At 49.2% G+C, this 24713-nt stretch overlaps 1 protein-coding gene across 4 annotated transcripts in view; it reads right to left on the bottom strand.

Moving 5' to 3' along the window:
- RERE (arginine-glutamic acid dipeptide repeats) overlaps nt 1-24713 on the bottom strand; it is a 167690-nt gene that overhangs the window by 5883 nt on the left and 137094 nt on the right. For 3 of the 4 annotated variants that reach the window (XM_042883408.1, XM_042883409.1, XM_042883411.1), the window contains 8 exons: nt 9271-9433; nt 7321-7413; nt 6355-6554; nt 5517-5678; nt 4589-4702; nt 2563-3941; nt 1653-1875; nt 295-1018 (listed from right to left, as the gene is read on the bottom strand). In XM_042883408.1, the coding sequence (XP_042739342.1) occupies nt 295-1018; nt 1653-1875; nt 2563-3941; nt 4589-4702; nt 5517-5678; nt 6355-6554; nt 7321-7413; nt 9271-9433 (3058 nt within the window). The remainder of the gene's footprint in view (nt 1-294; nt 1019-1652; nt 1876-2562; nt 3942-4588; nt 4703-5516; nt 5679-6354; nt 6555-7320; nt 7414-9270; nt 9434-24713) is intronic. The other variant, XM_042883410.1, reaches the window with a different exon arrangement.

The following is a 24713-nucleotide window of genomic DNA, read 5'->3' as shown; positions in this document are numbered from 1 at the left end:
GGGCAGCCTGGGCTGCTGGTTGGTGACCCTGCACACAGCAGGGGGTTGGAACTGGATGAGCACTGTGCTCCTTTTCAGCCCACTCTATAATTCTATGATCGCTGTACTGTTACTTAGTATTTACTTCATTTCTGCCCTGCACCCTTTCATTAAAAAATAACGGTTTGCATTTCAGATATCACAATCTTACACTGCCCAAAAGCCGCAGTTACATACAGGAAAACAAAGGACTCCTAACTCCAGGCTTTCGGGCAGAGGTTCCAAGCAAACTGCTCGGCCAGCTCCCGGGCTCACCTTGATGGAGGGGATCCTGCTGATGTAGGTGTAAATGCGAATGTATGTGCGAATGTTGGTGATGGTGGGGCGTGACGTTGAACATCTGCAGCCGTGCCAACGGGTCGTTTGTCAGCGATGCCATCCGCTCCGCGTGTATCCTCTCAGCTGCCAGTCTGTCAGGGTAGCTCATTTCAGGCCGTAACTGCGGGCCTGCCAGCGCGAGTCTCTCTCTTTCGAGCGGGTTCAAACCCGGGTGGAAGGAAGCAAACGGGTGAGGTCCTGCCGTTGGGGGAATAGTCAGTGCACCGTGCCTGGCAAAATGCTCCATGGGGTTGGTGGCCGGGTGCAGCGCATCGAGCTCCGGGGGCTTCACCTCGAAGCCAGGTTTCATCCTCTCTCTCAGCTCCCTCTCCCGGATTTCTCGCTCCCGGATCTCCCTCTCCCGCAGCTCTCGTTCCCGGATGGTGGGATCCACGTTGTAGAGGCCGGGCATGTGGTAGGCCAGGAGCGGGTCGGTGGGGTTGAGGGGGACGAAGAAGGGATGGTTACGGTTTGTCGGAGACATGACGTGAGGACGGGCGTATTCGCTCAGCGTTCGTAGAGCAGGTGTGTCCGGGCCAATGTAAGGAGGGACGGCGGCGATGGTCGTCGGTGGGGGTTCAAACGAAGGCCTCATGTGTGCTGGCCCACTGAGCTGCGACTCTCCGAGGCGGCCCTCGTGGGAGGAGCTGGATACCTTCTGCTGCACAAACGGGGGAAGAGATGTTTAAGTTCAACTCGTTTGGCTTACCCACGCTGGCATCCATTTCCCTCCTTGTGCTGCGTAACGCACCAACAACCTCCCCGTGCTATGGGCCCAAAGGTCATCGTTCCTTTCCAACAGGACACCAAAACGAAAAACAAAGAATTAACTGTGCTGATTTCCTATAGTGAGACCGGAGTTTGGGAATTCCCATCACAAAAAATGAAGTTGTGGGTCTTTAATCAAGGTGCCTTCAGATTGAAGGCCTTCATATCCCTTTTTCAGCAACGATTTTGTGCCTGCACTGCAAAGGTGGTGGAAGTTACGCAAATAATTCATTGTATCTACACCTACAGAGTGTTTTTCATATCTGAGCTTCTACTGCAAGTAATGTAAACACCTGGCCCAGTTATCCCCAGTTGCACTGGCTTCCCACACACAATTATAGGCTGGGAATAGAAACCCTCCACTTCCTTTAGAGAAGAAAGTGACAGGCAGGCTGGGAATGCCCAGAGCGGGTTGGCATTCACTTAACACACAGCTCCCACATTCACAGATACCTGGTTGCACGTGTATTTAGGCACACTATCCATGCCAACCCTCCTAAGCAGCTTTTAGCTACAAATAAACCTACCGCAGCTCTTTCTGCTTCTCTCTCACGCTCACGTTCTCTCTCTCTTTCCTTCTCTTTTTCTTTCTCTCTCTCCCTCTCTTCTCTGGCTTTCTGCTCCGCCTCCCTTTTGGCCTTTTCAATGGCCTCTTCTCTCTTCTTGGCCAGTTTGGATCCTGCCAGAGGCATGAAGTACAAATCTGCTCTTGAGCATGAATTGTAGCCACGGTCCAGGTGCTTATAAAACCTGAGGGAAACAAAACAGAAAGAGGTCAGCTCTGGGAAGGTAGAAATCTGAAGTTTAAGAGCTGTATGTCACGGAGGAAAAGTTATCAGCGCACACTTACAACAGCACCACCTGCTTCCCTGAAAAGGAATGAAAGGAATTAACTTTGCCAGGAGACAACACAGACAAGCGAAGTGCAATGCTCCTCTCACAAGTACAACCTCTAATACCCTGCCTGAAGCAGCACCCTTACAGAGAAAAACAGCAAAGCCCTGATTAAAACAAGGGCTGACAAGATGCACGTGTGAAACACATTCACATCTCTCTGAAGCTGGTTTCTCACACGCATTCAGAAGCCTTCTTCCACAGCGTAAGGAGGCAAAGTTTCAGTTGACTTCAATAAAAACCCCGCCAACATAAGGACAATTATGAGAGAAAGGAGAACTCCACCATGCAACACTCTCACTTCAGCTCAGCAAGCCTTCCTGCAAGAACCAGGCACGGGAGGCAGGAAGATTCACTTATCTCCCTTAGCTATCCTTGGGAAGGGTGAAAGGGAACAGAGTCACTGCTTAATGCATCAGCAGAGGAAAGTCCTTAACAAAATCTTTTCTTGACAAAAAGGAAAGCGATTCCACTGTAACAAGCAAGTGAGATGCAAGCTTTTGGGTTCTGCTAAAGAAGTGCAGCTGCTGCCAACCTCCATACCTGGCGGACTGGCTGGCATGACTCGGTGTATCCACCACCGTTGGTTCTGGCGATGGACTCCGTGGTGGAGGCGGAGGGCTTTCTGGTTCCTCAGCCTCATCGGGAACCTCCTCTTTGATCTGGACAGGTGGCAGCGTGCAGGACGTCACCACCGGCACGCTCCCACTAGAAGCTGCTGACGTGGAGATGGAGGTCTGAAGCGGGATGCCGGGCACGGCAGGCGGCGTGGAAGTGGAAGGGCACGAAGGAGAGGTGATGGACGGTGGGGCTCCAGGGACAAAGGGATGCTGAGAAAAGGGGGGCTGCGAGGATACCTGGTGGAGTCCGGATGGGGGATGAGCGGCGGATGGAGGAAGGCTCTGACTCTGGGTCAGGATGGGAGGCTGGGCTTGCGAGGACTGCAGCGGCTGGCTCTGGGGCATCAGCTGCAGGGGAGGAGGGTGCGCGGAGGGAGGGTGGTGAGTGGAGAGGGAGCTCAGAGGTTTTAGAGCTGGTGGCGGAGGCAGGTTGGAGTTCATCGAGAACGGAGAGGGGCCGGAGAGATGAGGAGGGTGCTTGTGGGACGGAGGGGTGGGAAGCTGCGGGATGGGGGTGGTGGGGGGAGGCTTGATGTGAGGCATGGCCATGGGGGCGGGAGGCAGCGGCTGCTCCCGCGGAGGCTGGGCCTGCTGCAGCGGGGCTGCGGCTGGCAGGGAGGGCTGAGACACCTGCAGTGCAGAGTGGGAGTGAGACGGCGCTTGTGTCTGAAGGGGAACCTGAGACTGAGGAGACTGCGTGGGGAGCGAGAACGGCTGGGGGGGTACGGGATGAGGCAGCAGGGGCTGCGCCTGCAGGCTGTGCGGGGCGGGCTGGGGCTGAGCGTGCAGCGGAGGCTGCGAGTGGGGCTGCGATGAGGCTGGGGCCGGCTGGCTCTGCGATGCATTCAGAGGCTGCAGGGGCGGGTGAGGCGATGGCAGTCTCTGCGGGTGCAATGCAGGGGCTTGCTGGATGTGGGAATGAGGAGGAGGCGGCGCGGGGGCCTGGGGCTGGCTGGGGGCCTGGGATGCTGGTGGTGAAACCTGCGGAGGAGCTGCGGAAGCACTCGAGGCTGCAGGCAGCGGTGCTGGCAGCTGAGCTGGGATGGGGGGCATGGCAGGAGGAGCCTGGCCGGAGCTGCTGGGTGCCTGCAGCACTTGGGGCTGCGCCTGCAGCACTTGCTGCTGAGCGGATGAATCTGAGTCGCTCTCATTGTCTTGAGGGCTGGGGATGCTGGGTGACGTGCTCCGGTTATCCTGGTCGATGTCCTTGGGGTCGCTGCTCCCTTCGTCGTTGACGCTGCGGCTGTCAGAGCTCTCACCTTCACCCTCACCTTCCGAGGGAGAGTTTGGCCTGCTGATCTCCTGCAGGAGAAGGGGAGAGCAACCAGTGTGTGTGAGGAACTGCATGCAGCGTGCCATAGAGAATCACCATGCACGTGTGCCGGAGCGCCAGTAACAACCTCTGAATCTCATGGGACAAAGCAGCACAGGTGGTGCCACTGCAGCACACCCAGTTCCAGGCCCCCAGAACCAGAGATGGACACATGGGGAGAACTCAATGAAGGGCCCTGAGGCCGAGTGCAGGGCTGGAGCAGATGCAAGGAGAGCTGGGGCTGCCCAGCCTGGAGAAGAGAAGGCTCAGCCCAGGTACCATTAGATTACGACAACTGCAGTGTTGTTCTAACTTGTCAAAGAACAGGGAAAGCCAAATTTCAATTAAAAAAACCAAACAAATTGAGGTGTGTGTGGGGGGAAATAAACTGAGTATGTTCCTCCTATATTGCTTAAGTATAAAACAAACAAACAGACTCCTGAACTTACCCTACGTTGTTCCACTGCTCTCCAACAGATGGAACACATTATAACATGGGTTGCTTTCTAGCCACAGATTAAGTTAAAATTTGCTGTGGCCTAAATTGGTTTTGTGTTTTGGGTTTGTTAGGGGATTTGTGCTCCCTCCCACACTCAAACTTTTTCCAAAAATGAAAATATTTCTCTGTGGGACTCACTTGAGTTTTGGATTTTTTGGCACTGGACCTTTCGGGCTCCTCTGTGTCCGATGCTGCCTTCTCTCGCTGCCTCTTGGAGTTCTTCAGAGGAGAAGAAACCTCTTCTTTTATTTTCTGCCACAAATGAAGCAGAAGAGGACAGTTACCAGTGATGTAAACACAGAAGTAAACGAAATGCAAGTCAGTGCTATCATGTTGAACACGAATGAGAAGGGTTCCTATGGAGCAGGAGAACTTATCAGAAGTTGAGATCTCCAGAATTTAACACCAAGCCAAGTCAGCATTTGCTCAACTTCTTATTCTTTCCTATCTTACAGAAAGGGCATGGATGGAGCACTCCTGCTAAGAGCCTGAAATAATACATACTTCTTTTTAATTTGCTGCTTTTCAATTTACAGTGCTTAATGCAAGCTTCCTTGTTCATCTGCCTTTGTTTTGTCAGTGCTCTCTTGGAAAAGCACTCAGTGAAACAGACTGAAGCGTCAGCTAGCTCTGAACATCAAGCAAACTGCTTGCAAAACAGTAATGGAAGTAGTCTCAATTATTACACATTCATATTCCTTTATAAATAAAGATTAAGTACTGCTTAAGAAACCAAAACTGTCTACTTGTCTCGGATGTAGCATTTCTGATAGGTATTACTTCCGTGAGCCTAACGCTTGCATTTGCATCCGAAAATGAAGGATTAGTTTATCACAAGAGCAGTAAGGTTATGTGGGGATACTTTAATGGCTCTTATCACATCTGTATGCACGGGAATAAAGCATCACTGAGATGCATCATTAAATGCTTTGCACAGCTACACACGTAGGGATTTCTGTGTCACTGACAGATCCCCCGGCCCCCTCGAACCTGCACCTTATCAAGCTGATGGAAGAGGCCTCAGGGGCCCAGTTCTGACACAAAAAGAAAGATGGGGAGATTTTACCTTGGTGGACTTCTTCACTGAATCTGCTTTGCTGTCATTGCTGGAGGTGCTGGCAGCACTGGGAGAGTTGCGGCCGCTGGAACGGATGTCTTCGTTAATGGGTGAGGCTCTACCATCAGGGCTGGCTGGCTGCTTTTTACGACCACTACGTAGTGTAGACATCTAGTTGTGTAACAGACATGAAAGTTTATCGAGTCAGCATTTGTTCAGCTGATTTTTTCCTGCCTCACAAAAAGGGCACAGACAGAGCGTTCCTGCTAAGAGCTCCAAAGAAGAAATAAACCAGAATACTTGATTGCTTTTTTTTATTTATAATTCTTCCTTGAAAGTTCATCTCAGCTTAAAAGCGAGGCAAATACTTTCTGTGCCTACACCAAGACACTGAGTGTGGTGTACCTTGAGTACTGTCTGCTAGAAATGAGAACATGATGCTCCCTCAGCTGCTATTGTCCACGTGCTGAATTTACTCCATAAAACATGCATACATGTTTTTAAGTGTGCATATACACACACAGGGGGTGAGGGGGTGGAGACCCACAGTTCCATTAAGAAAAATTATATATGTGTATGTATATATATATGTCTGTGAGCATGCAAAACAATCGAGTCCAACTGCTGAAACCACCTACAGTTTCACAGTGCTGCTGCTACGCCATAAGGAACCACAGCAGAGTAGGTTCCAGTAATTATTGCTGCTTCCCTCCCAGTGCAGTACTCTTTTGGATGAGGGGCAAACAGGTGGGACAGAGGAATTGAGTCTCATTTTAGACCACTTAAACAACACCTCCCTTTTACAGAACAAGCAGAAATGTCAAGGAACCAACAGTGTGAACCCTACCGAGCCACGACTCCTCCTTGTCCTCATGCTATGCTTTCCACTAAGTCCATCATCTTCCTCTTTGACAGGCTTAAACATAAAGGGTGGAGGGTCTACGGGCTTCTCAATGGGTGGCAGCTCTCCGTACTTCTTGAAGTGAATACGACAATCTGTGCACAGTAAGATGTTTTCTCGACCGCCGTGGTGCCAGTCCTTGGAGGCTTGGGGCAGAAAAAGCAACAGCTTAGAAATATGCAATCTGCTAGATGGTCAGCATAAGTGTATTGCATTAGTACAAAAACAAAGCAAAAAAAAAACCAACCCCAACCCACCAGGAAATCCACACAACTATGGAAGTATCTGCTTTTCTACTTGCAGCTAACTGTGCAATCTCCACAAACTTTGCCCTGTTCCAAGCTTCATTTGCCTTCCGGTGCACAGCTTCTTCAGTGTTCTTCAATTTAAAAAACATTTGTTTACTTAAGCAACTTGAGCTCTGAAAATAACAAAGGAAGAAGTCTCATCTGCTCTACCCGGGAAGTGACAGGCAGCTATTATTCTCCAAAGCTGGGGTTTCTTAAAAGAGAAGTGAACCGTGCACTTCTCACTTCCTTCCCTTACCATGGGGCTCCCATCACGCCATGCATGCACCCAAATGCAAGGCAGCCTCCACGCCGGTGCCCTATGAAGAAGTTTTGCATGGGACAGTCGCTGCTCAGTGTTGACTTGTTGGGCACAAATGCATTACATCAAGAACTTTGTTTGGATTTGCAGATTTTACTGCATAGATGGTTACCTCCCAGGACTCTCCACTGTCTCAGCAATAGTAATTTGCAGCCATAAGGCATTATCAACTCTGCTCTGAGTGCTGCATGTTTCAGCTGATTCAACCCCACGTTTTCTGTACACACAAGCACATGCTTGGATGAACCTGTGTAGAAAAGGCAGCAGAGAGGCAGGGAAGCACAGCAAGAATCAGGCACGTACTGGTTGTGAAGCAGTGACGGCAGGCGTAACCCTTCAGCTCCTGTTCACTGTCCTCACTGTCGAAGTCATCTTCACTGGCTGAGCTCAAGTCCACTGAATATTTAAAGAAAAAGAAGAGAAGAGGGAAAGAATAAACAAAAATTCAGCAGGATTTTCTGTTTCTGCCTACCTGGCTGCAATAACCATCAGCAATAATGGCTCTTGCTTAAATTCTGTGACTTCCTACAACCACTCTGCCTTGGCTGTCCATCGTATCAGTTCTGCAAACTGAACAAGACATGACCTGCTGAATCTACAGATGAAAAAAAAAGCATTCCAGGAATGTCCAAAGTGATCCAATTATCCAATTCACAGAACTTTTGGTTTGGTTGATGATATCTTTCCAATTAAGCTGTTGCTCACCACTGTGCTAGCAAGAGAGGCAGTGTTCCTACAGAACGATTTAGGAGAGAAAGGAGCTTTGTGTCCAGAACCTGGTCAAATTTAAAGCAGGATCCTATTAGCTTTCCAGTCCTTAATGCGAGGCTCCTTGAGTTGCAACCTGTAGCAACATTACATCTTAAGAATGTCCCATTTCAAAGAAGCAGAGAACATGGCCCCAGACACCTTCCTTTGCTGCAAGCAGCATGTAACACATTATCTAACTATGATGCTGAGAGCTAAAAAGCACCGCTTAAACCACAGAAAATCTGCAGACACCACAAACTTTACCCTTCCTTGTCTTCTAAAACAACTCTCGACCAAATCCTTCCTTGTTGAGAGCACTGCACTTTTCTAACCACTCACTATGAATTGACAATGTAATGGATTGTAAATTGTCACCAGCAGAAAACCCTGTCGAGGATATCACTCTGACGTGTGGCATCTTTTCTTCACATCTTTAATTAGAAAAGAAGCCTCTGATGCAAGAACACTGAATTTCTAAAGGTTCTGCGAGGCTATTTTGTCATACATGCAGGTTACAGAGTGTTACAGCTCCTGCCACTGGCTGCTGGCACCACCACCATTTATTTCTGCCTTAATTCTCACCAGTGTTTAAACCTCAGCTGCACAGCTAACATCAGGCTACAACTCTGTTTCTTTGAGTAAGCTGATTTTCACTCTCATCCTGCAGTCAGATCCCTACCAACCCTTTCAGCCACACGAACTCGGATGAGCTGTCTTGGACTGAGCTGTACAGCCAAGATCTGCACTTCTTGTGCACGCAGGAACGGCCATAAATCCCATCAATCTCAGCACATAGCAGCTAGCAGCCCTTGCTGTCTCATTCCTACTCTCCCCACAATTCTCCCTCCTTCCCTACTTAACATACTCTCTACTACCCCCACGTTAATAACACTGTGTAAAATCCTGCCTTCCACACAGTGCCTTTCCTTTAAAAGGCACACAGAACGTGCTGTGTTCAGTCCACGGATGCCATCAGCCTCTGACAGAAACGTTCATAAATGCACAACCACATAACTAACCATAACATCTTACAACACAGCACATCTCGCTGCTTTGGGCAATTATTCTTTCTTTCGACCCTTCTGCTTCAATCAAGGCCAAAGCACTTCTATGATAAATGAAGACACAGGAGCACTGCCTGCAGCACCACGTTGTGATAAAGCAGATGGAATGGTCACTGTATAGGGATGAAAGGACTTCTCTCCTTTTGCATTTTCTCATTCCCATTACTGTAATAAGCCTGAAGAAAGTGCCACACGAAACCAAGACAATTCAGCACCAGGGCAATGTTTCCATCCTAACACGATGCTTTTAACAACTACACACAGCACTGCTGATCAAAGATGCCTACCACATTCCAACATAATGGTACAAGAACAGCAGAGGGCAGCTGCCTGAACTCCATTTCCTTGCCATATTCACTCAAAGGTACAGCACCACTATGTTACCGTCTCTCCATGCACCTAAACAAAGACAAATGCATTGCTTTCAGCTTCCACTTACAGAATTCGCTGGAGGGGGGCCTGGAGGGAGTGTTGACCGGAGTGGAAGCAGTTCGAGTTTTAATTCTCCGAAACACAGCCTGCCTTCGATGCCTACGGTGGGCTCGAGAACTTGCTGCTTCAGGGGTTTTCTTCCAATAGTAATAGAAGGTGATTAGTTCTCCCTGCAAATACAGAAGGAATATGTTAGAGGGGCAAGCAATTCTGACTTGTCAGCTTTTCTCCTCCCTCCTGCTCTATCTACGTGCACATGTGTTTTTACAGGAAGCTTCACGATGCGTTTCAGCCAGAGAAAAGAATCCTTTAGATAGAACAGAAAAACCTTCAGTGACTGTCGTTCGCTGCTGGGGGGGGGAGGAGGGAGGCACAGAAGCAGCCAAGGGCCTTCTGCTGCCCTCCACCTCCCCTGGAACAGAGGGCTGAGGTCTCCAGCCTGGCACTGCAGAGCCCCCAGGAGCCCCTGCCCTGCAGCTGCACAGCACAGGGCTTTAATCTCCCTTCTCTTACTTTGAAAGCCCATCATTTCCTGGCAACTTGTCTGCCTCCAAGGGAGAAGGTGCTGCTCCTTTCAAGTCGCAAGAGGAAACGGAGGAACTCTGAGCAACCCCTTGGAAACTGGCATCAGCACCAACGCACCTGGGCTGCCCACAGAGAGGGCTGAACTGCACTGTGTGCAACCAGACCCCATAACCCCAGCCTGCTCTCAGTGGGGCACATCACTCAATCTGAGGCTAATAAAGACACACCCTTAATCCAACCTCTCCCAAGGGCCTCAAACAAGCAATTACAGCCGCAACTAACATCTGCACCGCCGAAACACTTGTAAGACAAAAGGAGGATGTTGTTCTAGACATTAACCGCTGACATCTGAGACACTTGAAGGGTTTTATCCGTGCCTCATTCGAAAATAGAAACGCCAAGAAAAGAGCACAACCACGGCTACTGACAGAGGCAGCTGAGATGTGCTTCTGGAGGAACACAGAGCCCTGCTGCTCTGGCAGTGCCATTCCACCTTCTGAGCAGCACGCTCCATGTCTGCCCAGTGCTGCTTGCTGGGCACCAAGGGCACCAGTGGCACCAGGAGGCACTGCAGAGAAGTGTGGGCAATGCTGCTCTGCACACAAAGCCTCTTACAAACGATGCCTATAAATTCATTGAGAGCAAACCTCAGGTGCCAGCACCAAGGAACAAGTCGGTAAATCGTCCGTCTGGATGTCGGTGAATTGACGTGTCCTCTGACATACGGCAATGGCAGGGTGGAATCCAATCTGTTTTCCTCCCATCATAAAAGAGGAAACGGGAACCTATTTGAGCTCTATTTACACACGGCGAACTCATCAGGTCCCAGGGGAAGTTTAACGACTCACGCTTGCACTGCATCATAAAAAAAGCTCATTTAAGGAATGAAGAAATGGTGCGTACTTATGAAAAATACCATTTCTGTGATCACAGCACTTCTTTTTTCCCTGAGAACCTCTCACAACCGCACAGATCAAGCTGAAAGCAAAGTTTATTCAACAATGAACTGTGCCACCACTGCAATCCCTTTATCAGCGAGTGACTCAACTTCCCCATAGACAGCAGCAGCAGGCACAGGGGAAGCACAAACAGGAGATGCCTGTGCTGCACGCACGCACATCGCGCTGCAAAAATTCCACGCCAGATCTTATTAGCTGCCTGGCCATCCAATGCTGTATTGTCTACCTGGGGGATTAAAGCAGCCTGGAAGGATTAGAAGCAGCGCGCTGGGGCTGCACGGGTGGCAGCAGCTCAGCACAAAGGGAACCGTCGGGAAAGCCTCGGTTCTATCGACGGGAGGAAAACAGCTCCCAGCTTGGCTGCAAGAGAAGTCAAATGAACTTTAATCAAACATGCAGAGCGTGCGCTGCCGAACCCCGGCACACATCAATTCAGGGAACAAAAGCTGTTGCAGAAATCAATAGCCTACTGAAACATTAACACAGGCGGGCATTGATCAAAAGGCCCGCTTACAAAAGGCAGCCTTGCAAATTAGCCCATGTTTTTGCTTGCAAGCAAACAGAGAAGCACAAACATGAATGGCCTGCAACAATCATTTTGTTGTGGTGCTCTCAGCTCACCTCACCATGAGGCCCTGCAGCAGCCCATCACCCTGCAGCTCAGCTTGCACCCATCCCACGAGCTGCCAGCAGCTCACCCTCTTCCTATCTCCTGCCAAGGCCACGCCAATGCCTTCCTGCTTCAGGGACACAAAAAAAAAGCCACACTTCATATCCTTCTCCCTGAGTTCCAGGCTTTGAGTTTAAAGGGAAAGGAATGCTGCGGACCCACTGGCCAGGAGGTTCCCAACAGCCTCCATCCTCCCCAGCACCACGCTGCCATCTATCAGCAATAAACCCCTCAGCCTTTCTCTTACAACTCCCACCAGCCTCAGCTCCTGCAGCTCAGCCCACTTGTCCCGGCCACATTGCACAACCCCAGGGCAGCCCTTATTGCTTCCTCCCCGCCTTGAACAAACTGCCAGCAGTGCAGCATGCCCTGCTCTCTCATTTATCACTGCTTTGCAAACGCACAGCACACAGTACAAGCTGTGCCCCGTGTTTGTGTTTAGTCTTGCCTTGGGTACACAAAGGCTCAGCCCTGCTGCAGCACCGCTCCCCGTCGCACAAATGCACCAACTTACCTTCAAGTATCTGTTGTGCTTTAACAGAGTGAGCAAACATCCTAATTGCTCTTTAATTTCCCCAGAGCCTAGCTCTGTCAGGAGAAAAAATATCAGGGGGGCAGCAAGGCTGTAATTAAACAGCAAAGGTAAACAGCAACTCCCCCAAACAGCCCTACCACCAGCCGCAGAGGAGCAGAGGGGAACAGACTGTCCAGCTGTGGTCTGAATGAATTCACATCGGGGTGTCACTGAGCCACTTCAGCTAATGCTGCACCTCTCCCGGACTGAACAGCCCCAGCATCACCACCAGCATCACCACCAGCCCCAGGGCTGCCCACCCGGGCACATGGGCTGCACAACCATAGTGCTCAGCCTGGTCTGCGTGGCTCTGTCAGCTGTGACAAATAGGTTTGCATATGTTCTAATTAAGCAGTGAGTCTCTGCAGCCTGTTCAGGAGCACTGATTAATGCTTGCATCGGAATACTGCATAACCTAAAACATTACTAGAATGTTAAGAGAGGCTTTTAAAACCAAGCAATACCTTACTAATGCTCCAAAAACCAAATTAAAAATCACACAGTGCTTTCTAAGGAACACCATGCAGGCCTCAGCGTATTTTGAGGGGCTCAGTATTTATCCAGCAGTTCCTCCAACCACCCATTATCTCCTGAACTGCTGCTCTCCTGCTCCCAACTCTCCCTGCCCTCATCGTGTCTCCCTGTCCTGCAAACAGCAAGGTAAGCTCCCTGGTTTCATTTTGTACCTCCTGGCAAAACCATCTGGCTGAGTGAGAAGCAAAAGAGGTCGGTATGTGAGACACCCAGGCTAAGCCTCTGGGATTTCATGCCAAATTGTCAATGCACCCCCAATACAGGAGCACTCTCAGAGCTCCCTGGGAACCCAGCTGAGGCTCCATCTGTAGTTTCTGGGTTTCATTTTGGTATGGAAAAACCTGCCATCCATCCAATACAGCTTTGTGCTTTCTCAGTGCTTTTGCCAGCTGAGCAATTCTGCCCTGCTCAGCCCTCGCAGACACAGCAAGAGCTTCCACCTCCCCCAAATTACACCTTTAAAGAAGCAAAGTGCAACCACAGTGACCCCCCTCAAGCCACAGAACAGCCCACTGTGACAGCCAGGCTCTAAAATTCCTCCAGCCATCACCACCAGGTTTACTGGGCTGGGCTCATCCCCTCCAAGGGCTGTTCCCCAGCAGCTCCTCTTCTGCCCTCAATAGGAGCTGCTTTTCTCTTGGGTCAGTACCCCTGTTTCATTCCTATCACTTGGCTGTAGGGTTTTAGCAAACCACAGAGGAATCCAAATGTTATTGTGCACAGCCCCAAAGAATGTCTGTGTCAGGGCTCAGTGCCACACTTAACTGATGACTTCCACGCAGCCTATTTGCTAACTTTCTCCACTGTTTGCAATTAAGGTTGCAATATCCCAGCAGGAAATAAGATAACGAGCAAGTCTCAGAAGGGACTCTTTGCTAACTTTTCTGGGTGAGCAACTCTCGTTCCTTGTTTCTAGGGCTGGAAGCACCAGTTGGAGCAGCTCTGCACAACCAGCACAGAGCAAGGCACTGCTTTGTTCTGAGCCTCCGCCGCAGCTGGAAGCTGTTGACCCTCTCTCTCCAGCTGTATGTCATGCCAGAAGGAAAAGCAAGCTTTGTAATTACGGCTTCTTCCTCCAGAGACTCCTCTTTGTTAATCAGAGGCCCTGAGATCCCCAGGGGACTCGCAGGCTGCTGGCTGCATCCATGACTAATTATGAGATCCTCTCTAGATAGCGTCACAGCAGTTCCCCAGCACTGCCACCAGGTACGCCAGGCAGGGCTCTCTCTGGAGCTGGATCAATTAAGAGGTTATCAAAACAGCCCACGAGTTAAGCACCTGCTCGCCTCACCCGCATCTGTTAAGGACTTGTTTTCTACTCACTGCCCCTTCGCAGCTTCTCTTACCCGAATTTCTGGGAACTCTCACTCGCCCCATCCCAGCAATGCACGATCCAAGGCGAAGGTGTTGGCTGCGGCTCACGTGGGTGCACACATGAGAGAGCAGGCGTGCATCGGCAAGCCATAAAGCTGTTAAAGCGACCGCACTCCATCCCGTAAACAGCCTTCTATTTATCTGTCCTTCATTACATGCACAATCTTATTATCTCTGCACATCCTCAAAGCGACAGCCGTCAGGGTCACCCCATAAAATATACATCGGCAGCGTTACATTTAATGACTGGAGCGGGAAGAGAAATGAAGGGTAGGAGGGTGGAGGACTGCGGCTGCTTTAAAGGGATCATCAGTTAGATCTGTGCATTTCCTGAGGTGATAATTGAATGACAGTGGCTGGAGGGGAATCCATTTTTGAGCTTAAGAAAAGACTGTTAAGGAAAAAATGTTTTTGTACTGCGGCACATAATGGCTGCCGGAAAATGAGAACGGTTCCCTCGACCACAGCAGCTCCTCTGCTTTATGGCTTTTATGGGGCTGAACGTCGCTCAGCTCGCTCAGCAGCTCACACCGACCCCAAACACCGGCAGACTTTGGTAATCCTAGCTCAGAGCAGACGACGTCGCGTCGTGGCTCGCGTGTCAACTTCAATTAATTTAAATGAAAGATCAATTTGCAAATGGGCACACGGGCACAAAGTGACATCTCGAGTGAAGGGACAGCAGCGCCCCACACTCTCTTGCATTAAAAAATTAATTGTCATACTGTAATGTTCAACAAGGAGATTAATGCCCCTGCGTCTCAGTGAGGTGTTCACGCTCTCGCTTGTGTCTTCATTACTGCATGATGGCAATTGGACAAACAGAACCTTATCAAAACATGTCCTCAGATATGATTTCATCGCACTTGTTCCATCGCTGACTGCCTCACAGGAAGCACTGCAGACCTGTAATGAGGTACAGGGCTCCCAGCTGAGGGTCTGCAGCACAAGGAGTGTGGCAGCTCATTGCCATCCCCCCACCTGAGCAGCACATGGATGGTCTGGAAAGCACCTCCCCAACACCAGGGTTCCTTCTTAGCTCCTCTGCAGGCAGATATGCAGGCCCAATGGCTCTGCAGGTCCCCATCTGTCCCAGCAATGATCCCAGCATGCTGCCCAGTCCCGGCCCCAGCGCTTCCCTGAGCAAGACAACAGAAGGAACCGAAGCAAAAAGATGGAAACTCTGTCAGTTCCATCAGATTTTCCCCTTTTAACAGGACAAGAAGAGATGAAAGGTAAATAAGGAATTAGTCATTTGTGTACTGAATGTCAAATACTGTAATTGCTTTCATTTCAATACAGCAATGAGAACCAAGGCCTGCTGCTGGGAGCCGCCAGCTCTGCCGCAGCCCCTGCTGTGCTGCACACTGCTGTGCTCCCATCTCTACAGAGCAGATGTTTCAGGTTTCCCAGACACATCTGTGATGAATCACACAAGGCTTGGCTTGTCAAACGTGAGCATTATCTGCACTGACATGCAGCTTCCGCCCTTTGCAGCTCACCGCCCATAGGGGAGCTGCCGAGTTTCGACATTTATTGAAGCCGTATTTAAACAGACAGTGCTCGGAAAATACCAAAAAATGACACAAGAGGCAACAAACTACATGAAATAACCCTCTTTGCTAATGAGGAAAGCGAAAATGAAATCTTGCAAACAGAGCAGAACCCGCTATCTCTTTTTTACTGCAGCTGAAACCACTGCAACAAGTTGCTTTGTGATGAAAACTGCCCGAGCCCTGACTCCACGCTGGAGACAGCTCAACCTGACCTCTAACCAAAGCCTTTGGGGCAGCCAAGCAGCACTTGAACAAGTCAATAACCCCCATTTTGCACCTGGAAGCACTGAAGGAGCTGGTGCAGCCACCTCAGTGCAGGCACTGCACCGGGACAGAGGGGCTCCTGCTCTCCTGCTCGGTCTGCTATGCACAAAGGAACAAACTGCCCACAAAAGCTCTCTGACAGCCACCCCCGTCATTAAGCCTTGATTTTAAACAGACTCCGTCCGCTCGGATCCGATCCCTGCACAGCTGTTTTCCTTTTACTGCTCTCCAAGAACATTCCTCCAAAGCAGGAGATTTTCTAGATGAAGTGCAGAGGGCGCGGGGTGCTCCCAGCTCTTCCTGTTTATGGGAGCGATAGTGGAAATACGGCTCTCGAGGCAGGACATCAAACACAAAAAGGTGCCACATGAGCAGCTTATCCCTCGGTTACTGCTGCTCCTTCTGTCTCAAATTCTTTCTGTCGTGAAAAGAAGTCTGTAGCAAGCAAAACCCAACTAAAAGACAACAGTAAGAGTTACAAAGCTTTATGTGAAAGACCAATTCACCGCAGCTTACTGTAATGCCTGCACATGAGTTCAGAAGTGAAAGGCATTGCTAATTCTCAGCAGCACAGAACTCAGAGGCAGAAGCAGAAACCCAAGATTCCCACCAGTGGGAAAGCTCACCTTCTGATGGCTCTTTCTCCCAGTTTGGGCAGATTTCTGAGCCAGTGATGACTGTGGTGCTAAAAAAGGCACCTTCATATATCTGGAGATGGAAAAGCTGCTAACACAGGGGGCAGTGCTGGCCGAGCAAATGGCTACAGACCTTGTGGGCTTTGACATGGACTGTGATCAGCTCCTGAAGGGGTTTGGGAGACGGCTGCTGCCTCTCTCTGCACCTCACCCCATCCAGCACAAGCAGACCCTGCTGTGGGTGCCCAACAACTCCCATCACCCTGTGTCCTGTTCTGGCCTTCTGGCACTGCCCATCCCTCATTACCAGCTCATAAACAAGCAGCTGTATCAATTAAGGGCTCCAGATCTCTTTGCTGTTACGTCCAGGCTGAGCCAACGTGCCTTGGAAGCCCGGGTATTCCATGCTTACTGAACACTGCAGTCCTCATCCCTGCTCACACAGCGTTCTGATGCTTCCCAGGAGGCAGTGAGTGATCAGTTTAATTAGTGGCTTGTATTCACGTGGCAATCAAGGTGTCAGAAAGCAAAGGAGAAGCACTTACAATTGAGAACTTCAAAAGAACAACAACAACCAAGAGGTTACAACAACACTTGCCGGCCTCCTTCATAAACACGGAGCCTATTGGAATATGTTTAACCTTATGCATGTCCCAAAAGGATATTCTCCCTTTAAATGATAAGCTGTAGCCACAACATTTCTAAAATTGTTGAGAGATGAATATTTCCAAGTTTGCCAGAGGGCAAGCTGCACTATTTGCAATAGAAGCCAAACAGCTGCTCACAGCAGCACCCTGAGCTTCCAACAAGACAAAACGCTGACGTTCCGTCTTTCATCCCTATTAGCCACCAAGCTTCCCCACTGCACTTTTTGCCTCACTTTCGCTTCTCAGGAACCATCTGCCCTCCTTTGTAGCCTTCTACCAGACCTGGGGGCTCATACAGCAATGCCCCATGACTCCTCAAAGACACAGCAACAACGGGAGAGCTCTGTGCCACAAACACCTCGTGCTGGGTGTTCAGCACGTGCCAGCCTGAGATGGAGGCTGCCAGACACCCACATGGGGGGACACGTTCTGCTTCCAGCTGTGGAAGATTTCCCTTTGTGAAGCAACATTTATTAAGGCAGCGCTTGGGCTCAGGGCCAAACACACCAGGAGAACACATGTATTGCACAAGCAAATGTTTCCTTCAGCAGTGGGTTTCTGTGTGTGCTGCACATCCAGCTTGCAGGACGAAGGCTGGCTCAGAAAGGCCGTGCTGGCATCACGCTGCAAACCGTTGTGGGTGACATGGAAGAGCAGCAGCTTAGGGATCAGCAAGGCAGTGCAGCACACACACAGAGCAGGACAGAGGTGACTCCAGGCAGGCCAGCCCAGCAGGCATAAAGAAAGACTGTGTTCTAAAACAGTATTAGAAGGAGATCCTTGCTAGCTGACATCTTTCCAGTCTCTCTGAACATGGAATCTCTGTTTTCCATATGAAATATTCAATAACCTAAGAATGCTCTCAGCCTTACGTGCAGTTCTCCATTAATTAGGAGCAAATCACAGCAGTGACAGCCATCTCAGCCCCTAAATGCATCTGCTGCTTCAAACAATTCATCACCTCAAGTTATTCAACAGCAACACTATTACCCTGCGACAGCTTTTCTGTTCAGCTTAACTCTTCCCTACCTGCTTGTCCAGCTTTTGGGCTGGCAGCACCCAGTTCTGCCAACCACAACCCCCAACCTCTGCCAAATGCAACCCCTAATTTGCCAGCTTAGGAAAGTACAAAGAAACAGAAAACCAAGGACTGGAGACACAAGCTCCATGCAAACGGTATGAACAACAAAAACAAGAGGGGAAATGCAGAAAATGGTGCATTAGACAAATGGAATCACTTTCTGGTGTTTTTCTGTGGCAGCCTCACAGCAGCATTATTAGCATCTCTCTCAAACATTCCATGAATCTCTCATGCACAAACAGGCAGCAGAGGCCCAAGGAACACCTGGCATTTCACTCAGGCACGTAAGAATTTTTGCACTGGATATTTTACACCACATAAAAGCATCAGCAACTGCTCCGGGTCCGAGCACACCAAGCAACGGGCAGCAGCTGAGTGCCACAGCTCAGCTCTGCAGCAGGATGGATTCCAGGAGCCCAATGCCCATCGCTTTATCCTTCGGTGTGCAAGGCACACAAACACCACGAGAGGAAAAGAATGAGCAGCTCTCCTGGACATGAGCAAGCTGTGACCATGCTGCTTTGGGTTCTCCCTTTGGGTTCCCCCATTGGGCAGGGTGACGGAGGAGAGAACACAGCAGTGCTCCAGGCCTGGAGAGATACGCAGCTGTCACCCAGTGCTAAGCAAGAGAAGCACTAAAGCAGAAAAAAATGAGATTCCCAAGTTCCTAAACAGCTCAGCCATCTTGTAGGGAGAATTATAAACTCTGGAGTGATGTTTGCCATTAAAGTTTCAGCCACTGGCAGGGCAGCTTTCTGACTGATGCAAGAGACAGAACAACGCTGCTGTTTGGTGTAACACAGCGTTTCTGCCATTCTCCTCCAGGATTTCTGTTGCACAAGGACCCACTGCACAGTCTCCAGCTGGTGTGGAAGCATGTGCTATGGGGGTTGGATAAATACACCATTTTGAGCCTCACACAAAGGAAAAGAAAAAAGCAACATCAAGCCATGAAAAATTGAAGCAGGCAAACAAGAAAAGCCAGCGACTTCTCAAGCATTCTTTTCATGCAGGGTGGGGATGGGCTGGCAGGTCTCACTTGTTAAGTGCAGAATGACTTCTCAGGAAGAGAGCAGCACATCTTTACAGCCAGCACTCCTCCCGTGGTCAGCATTGCTGTTGAACACATTAACACCATGCTTTGCACTCGGAGGAAGTCTCTGCCTGTGTCTGTGCACCCCAATCTCTGTTCACCTCCTATGAGCCAAACTTTCACAGCAGAGCTCAGCTCACCAGGCAATACTCCTGAAAGACATTTTTATCTTCAAAAGCAACAGCATCAGAACCAAGGTAGGTTTGCCTATGAGAGAAATGTGGCACAGGACCCACGGCACGTGCCAGAGAGAGAACCATGGAACCTGGAGCTAACTGGCCCCACACCTGAATATTAAAAGCAACCCTTTGCAATATAAAGGAGCTGGGCAGCCCATAGGGCATCAGTGTGTGATCTCCAAAGGCTGACACTAACCGTACCCTTGGAAACTAATTTTTGGGAGCAGCAGTGCTGTCACATGGCTGGGAGACCCTTCGTGCCCGCCTGAATGCAAGCCTGCACTGTTAGCAGACACAGGCAACAGATTTGGAATGACGGGGTTTTGTGTGCGTGTTTTGTGGGGGAGTTTCATTTATTTGCTTACAATTTGAAACAACAGTGTGGCTTCCCCAGGTTCCCATCAATCCCTCCCAACCTCCATCGCCCAAGGCGAGGAGGAACCAGAGAACAGTGGGGCACACGCAGTGCAATGGCCAGGTTCGTGAGCAGGCACATTCTGCTGCACATCAGTTGAACTTTCTGTAGCAAAATGACGTTTTTTCTGAACAAGTGTGCCAGCCAACCTTCCCACGTGGAAAAGCTGAAAGTGAGACCACAGCGCTTAAAAGCAAAATTAACTGCAATTTGAACGCTGCAAGGAGATACCTATGCATATGATTGCTTTCCATTGAAGAAGGAACAATCAGAAAGAACAGTTATTTACTGCATGGATATAAAGACTTCTAAGGACGTTTGAATTACTGAACAGATTACATGTGGGGAAAGGTGAAAGCGCTACGAGGCACAGCATGGGTCACTTGTTTTGATCCATTACCTGCAGCACTCTGCAAACGACAAACCCAACAAGAAAGCCCAGCAAAGCCTCAGTGAACACAGATTCATTCCCTTACAGTCAATCCTAGCAGATGATTACCCTGGATGCAGTAACACCCACAAGGAGAGCTCGACGAGGCATCGACTCCCACAGGACACTTTAAATTCCAAGTCCCCAAAGCATCCAAAGCTGTAACATATACAATTCCAAACTCAGAGTTCTTATACTGATGGTGAGTATTCACTTTGGGTTTTGATTTGTTTCTAAAAAGCACTGCAGGCCTTCTTCCTTTGCATTTCCCTCCTCAGAAGAAAGCTGCTGCTAACCCACCAGCTCTGCCCGCTCCCTGCAGAAAGCACTTGGGACACTGCAAGCAATAAGACAGGTTTTCCATTACTCATGTTCCCCTAACTCATCCACACTACCAGCAAAGCAGTTTCAAAGCTGCATCCACTCTCACTGTCACACACGAACACAGCCTTTCTTGGTTCACCATCCAGTTTCCTCTGCAGTTTGCAGACCAAACCAGGCACCCAGAGGAGCCCCAGCATGTGCACAACCTGCAGCGTGTCAGCACCGCTGCTCGCCCCACATCCTGCCCATGCAGACCTTCAGAAGTGCTTCCAAGCAAACCGAGTATGAGCATCCTTACAAAAGGGCTCTTTAAGCCACTGAAGGATGTAACTGAAGGCTGCACACTGGTTCTGTTCAGCAGACACAGGTGCCCACAGCCCAGGTTCTCAGCGCTGCAGCAGGCGTCCGTCCCTGCTGATGGATCCTGGAGCTGCCAGGAAGCCAGCAGCCTCCAAGCAGGCAACGTCAACATGAATTACAGTGACAAGGGGAAATAATGCAGAGGCAAGCAAGCTCTGGCAGCATCTAACTTACTTTCCTACCGCCCTCCAAGAACTCTTCTAATGGAACAAAATGGAAAGCACAGCCACCAACAGCCATCCACAGGCAGGGAGAGCCGTGTCGTCCCCTGCACTGTTCAATCTGCAAAGATTTCAACTGCAGACGTTATTCCCATTAAAGGAACTACTTCCTAAGAGCCTTCCTTTGGCCAAGGGATTGTAAACACCCCAGGAAAGCTGCAAATGCTGAAGGCTGCTGAGCAGAGCGTTTGGAAGCAAGCTACACAATGGACTCTGTCAGCACTGGAGAAAAGATGATGCATTCCTGGAGAGAGAACAAAGCAAAAACGCCCCAAAATCAGTAGCCCAGAGAACTTATTCCTCAGATAAGAAGTCCCAGCCGCTCTCATTTTCTTCTTCCATTCCAGCATGACCTTTAGGAAGGATGGGCCCAGAGAGCAGCATGCCAGGATGGCTGTTTATCTGCAGCCTGCAGGGCTCCTTCCCCATTCTCGGCACAAGATGGCAACTACAGAAATCATACACAATGTGAAGCTTAAGAATTGCCCACATCTTTTGTATGGAAGTTCATTTGAAAAGGTTAAAGCTATGCTTCAGTAACTCGAAAGAACAAAAAGTTAAGGCTGGTTTGGCAAAGGCAGACATATATAAAACTAAGCACTCAGTGGCAGCTCACGCGAATTTATTACGTATCATTTAAGTGCTCAAGCCATGAAAACTTGTACAGCACAACTCCTAAATGTCAGCAGGGTGGGTTTTTTTTTTTGAAGAGCGATGACTCAAGATTGTGTAAACAGGGGATAAGAACTATGGGAGCAAATGGAGGAGGAGGGAAAATGCTAGGGCAATTTTCACTTAAATGCTTAACAACCCCATTCATTTGTCTTTGGCAGCACTGTTAATATGCTTTAAGGAGAAACCTTCTGAAGATACGGAGAGGCAAGTGGGGTCACTCCTAATGACCAGCACCAGCAGCTTACAGTCTCCTTCTGCCTCTTTACAGCAGACACAAGCCTATTAAACACAACTTGCCAACAGCAAATCCTGCCATGGTCCCATGGTTTCCTTCCAACGCTTTGATCCCAAATACATCTCGGACAGCTACAGGTTTAAAACTCTCTGCTCAAATCTGACCAAGACTCCTCCCTCCTTCTCGTTCTGTATCTGAAAGCCATTTGCAGCATTTCTGAAAGGCTACAAGTGCAAGACAGATAGAGATTCTTCTGAAACAAAAACATTACTCACCTTACAAGGATATAAATAATGGAGCGATAGGAAGGAGACCTATGTGCCCACACTGAGCAGACAAATTCTTTTTAGAAGCTCTCACGCTCACAACAAAAGAATGTTCTAAAGCCAGGCAACAAAAATCCATCACATCAAATGGCACAGAATAAGAACATGAGCTGGAATTGTTAAATCAATACAACTTTAACACAGCACCGAAGGTGGAAAGCCTTTGTCCATGCCACTTCATCCTAACAAGGCGAAAGTCTAGATATGCAACCCACTGAGTTATTCTACATGCCAGATCTAATGCAACAGAGGGAACGGGGATGAATGCATGTTTCCACATCCTCTTTAAACAAGCAGAATGTGCAAAGTTTATGGCATGTTTTTAATCACTTCTGCATCTGCAAGTTTATTAAATCCCTCAGAACAAAACTGAGGTCGAGATCAAAAAACCACTTATCTCTGCAAATTACCTTCTTCCATTATCTAAGCCATTATACGTTGCAAATATATTGCTCCAACGCAATGAAAGGAAACCTAAGCAGAAAGCACAGTCCTTGTTGACATCCAAGTTGCAGAGCACACTGAAACACGAGTGGATGTGAAGAATGCTGGGCAGGCCAGAAGGCTTACTGCACCAGGCAGCCAATGCTCAACTTATGGGGCCATGGTGTTTACTTATATGGTGTGCCCTCTCCTCCACAGGCAACATAGAAAGCGTATCTGGGGCTTTGAAAAACAATACCCAAGCACTGACAGTGGCAGAATCTCTCTTGTCCCCATCTTGGGCTGCTAAGTTGAAATGGTAGAGCATCATTTCCGAGTATCAAAACTGTTAGCAAGCAAAATCTGTAACAAGAGAGGCTAATGTTAAGGTACAGAGGATGCCTAGGAGACTTAAAGGAAGGAAAAAGAACAGATGGGAAGCAACAGAGGTAAGGGTGCAGGAAGAAGAAAATAAGAAGGGCTGGTTTTATGGCTCAGTGGATTTTCTTTTTTACTTGGCAAGCTTTACTTCTCTCCTACAGCTACTCTCTCCTACAGCAATTCAGGTTATCAAAGAGTCACGCTTTGGCAAGGATCACCTTCTGAGCCATAACAAGAAAAAAAAAAGAGCCATAATGAAGCTTACCAAAAACAAAGCCATTCAGACAAAGTAACACAAGCAACACAAACTCGTTCCCTGTACCACATCTTCCTTGCTGGCCAAAAGCCATCAGTTTTCGTGACTTATTTCCCCCTCCCACCCTGGAATCTCACAACAGTGCTCCCAGGGCCTGGCCAGAACACCTAGCTCCTCTCCGAGCTGAGTTTGTGTGAGGTCAGCTTTTCATGAGGTCAAAAACACAGCATGTGGAAAGCGTTACGGCTGTTATGTAGCAGACGGGGTTCTCATAACTACTGCTGTTCAACTCAGAAATCCTGGAGCTTCACAGATCATTAGAGGCTTCTGAACCGCAGAGAAGGGCAGAGTGAGCAAAATCAATCAGGAGCTCCTATGGGATGCACTGGTGCTCACACAACACGGGGCACAGGGCACAACGCAGGCTCAGGAACCAAACAGGAGGCCTTCTCCAACTGCACGAGGAAGGAGCTGGTTTGTAACTGGGATGCACCCTCCTTCTACATCAGGGTCTAGAGGCACTGCACAAAGTAACTCAGCTTGTGTCAGGGAAACAGGCAGGAAGGGAAGAGAGGAGGGGCAGCAAACTGGTCCAGCTTCTATTGACGAGGGGACCAGAACCAACACGGAGTTGCATTAGCACTGCTCACACCTCTCATCTTGTCATCAATCTTGTAGCACCTCAACTCCCAAGTGCTAAAATCCAGCAATTACAAGAGAACCGTGCTGCCTTTCCTGCATGTTCCTAAGTTCGTATTTGCAAAGAAATGGGGAGCTGCAAAATTTCATCTTGAAATTTTTCATCTTGAAAGACAGAAACCAAAAGGAACTCCATCCCAACCTCCTGCGACCTTCCAAAATGTGGGATTTCAAAAGCAGAAGGTTTCATGGGGGACCTGCTTTGGTGACCTATGCTCAAGCAGTAGCTCAGCCCTAGCTGCACCGCGCACTGCTGATCTCAGCCATGTGCTGCTGAGATGAGAGCAGTGGGTGCTTACCCCAAGAAGACATCATTTGCCTCTTTACACCCTGACAAGTTGAGTTCCATCATACTGCTCAGTACTTTCAGGAACATGAAGTAGAAATGGAAACACACCAGGCTTCAGCTTGTGATGTTAGGTGTTGATGTTGCAGGCTTGCAAGGCTCGGTATCACTTCCACTTTCCCTGTGCCACAGCCCCTACCTACAAAAGCCACTATTCTTAACTCCTCGTGCTCAGTTTGTTCCATGATCTGCATGATTCCAAGGGGCATTCCCTGGCAAGGGGAAATAAGAAAAAAAGAGCAAATCAAGCACTGCTGCTTTTTTACAG

Source organism: Lagopus leucura, unplaced genomic scaffold (genome assembly GCF_019238085.1).
Source record: "Lagopus leucura isolate 7727_CA_CO unplaced genomic scaffold, USGS_WTPT01 Super-Scaffold_100037, whole genome shotgun sequence".
Taxonomy (NCBI): domain Eukaryota; kingdom Metazoa; phylum Chordata; class Aves; order Galliformes; family Phasianidae; genus Lagopus; species Lagopus leucura.
The sequence above is the reverse complement of the archived record's forward strand: the minus strand, read 5'-3'. Positions and strand labels throughout refer to the sequence as shown.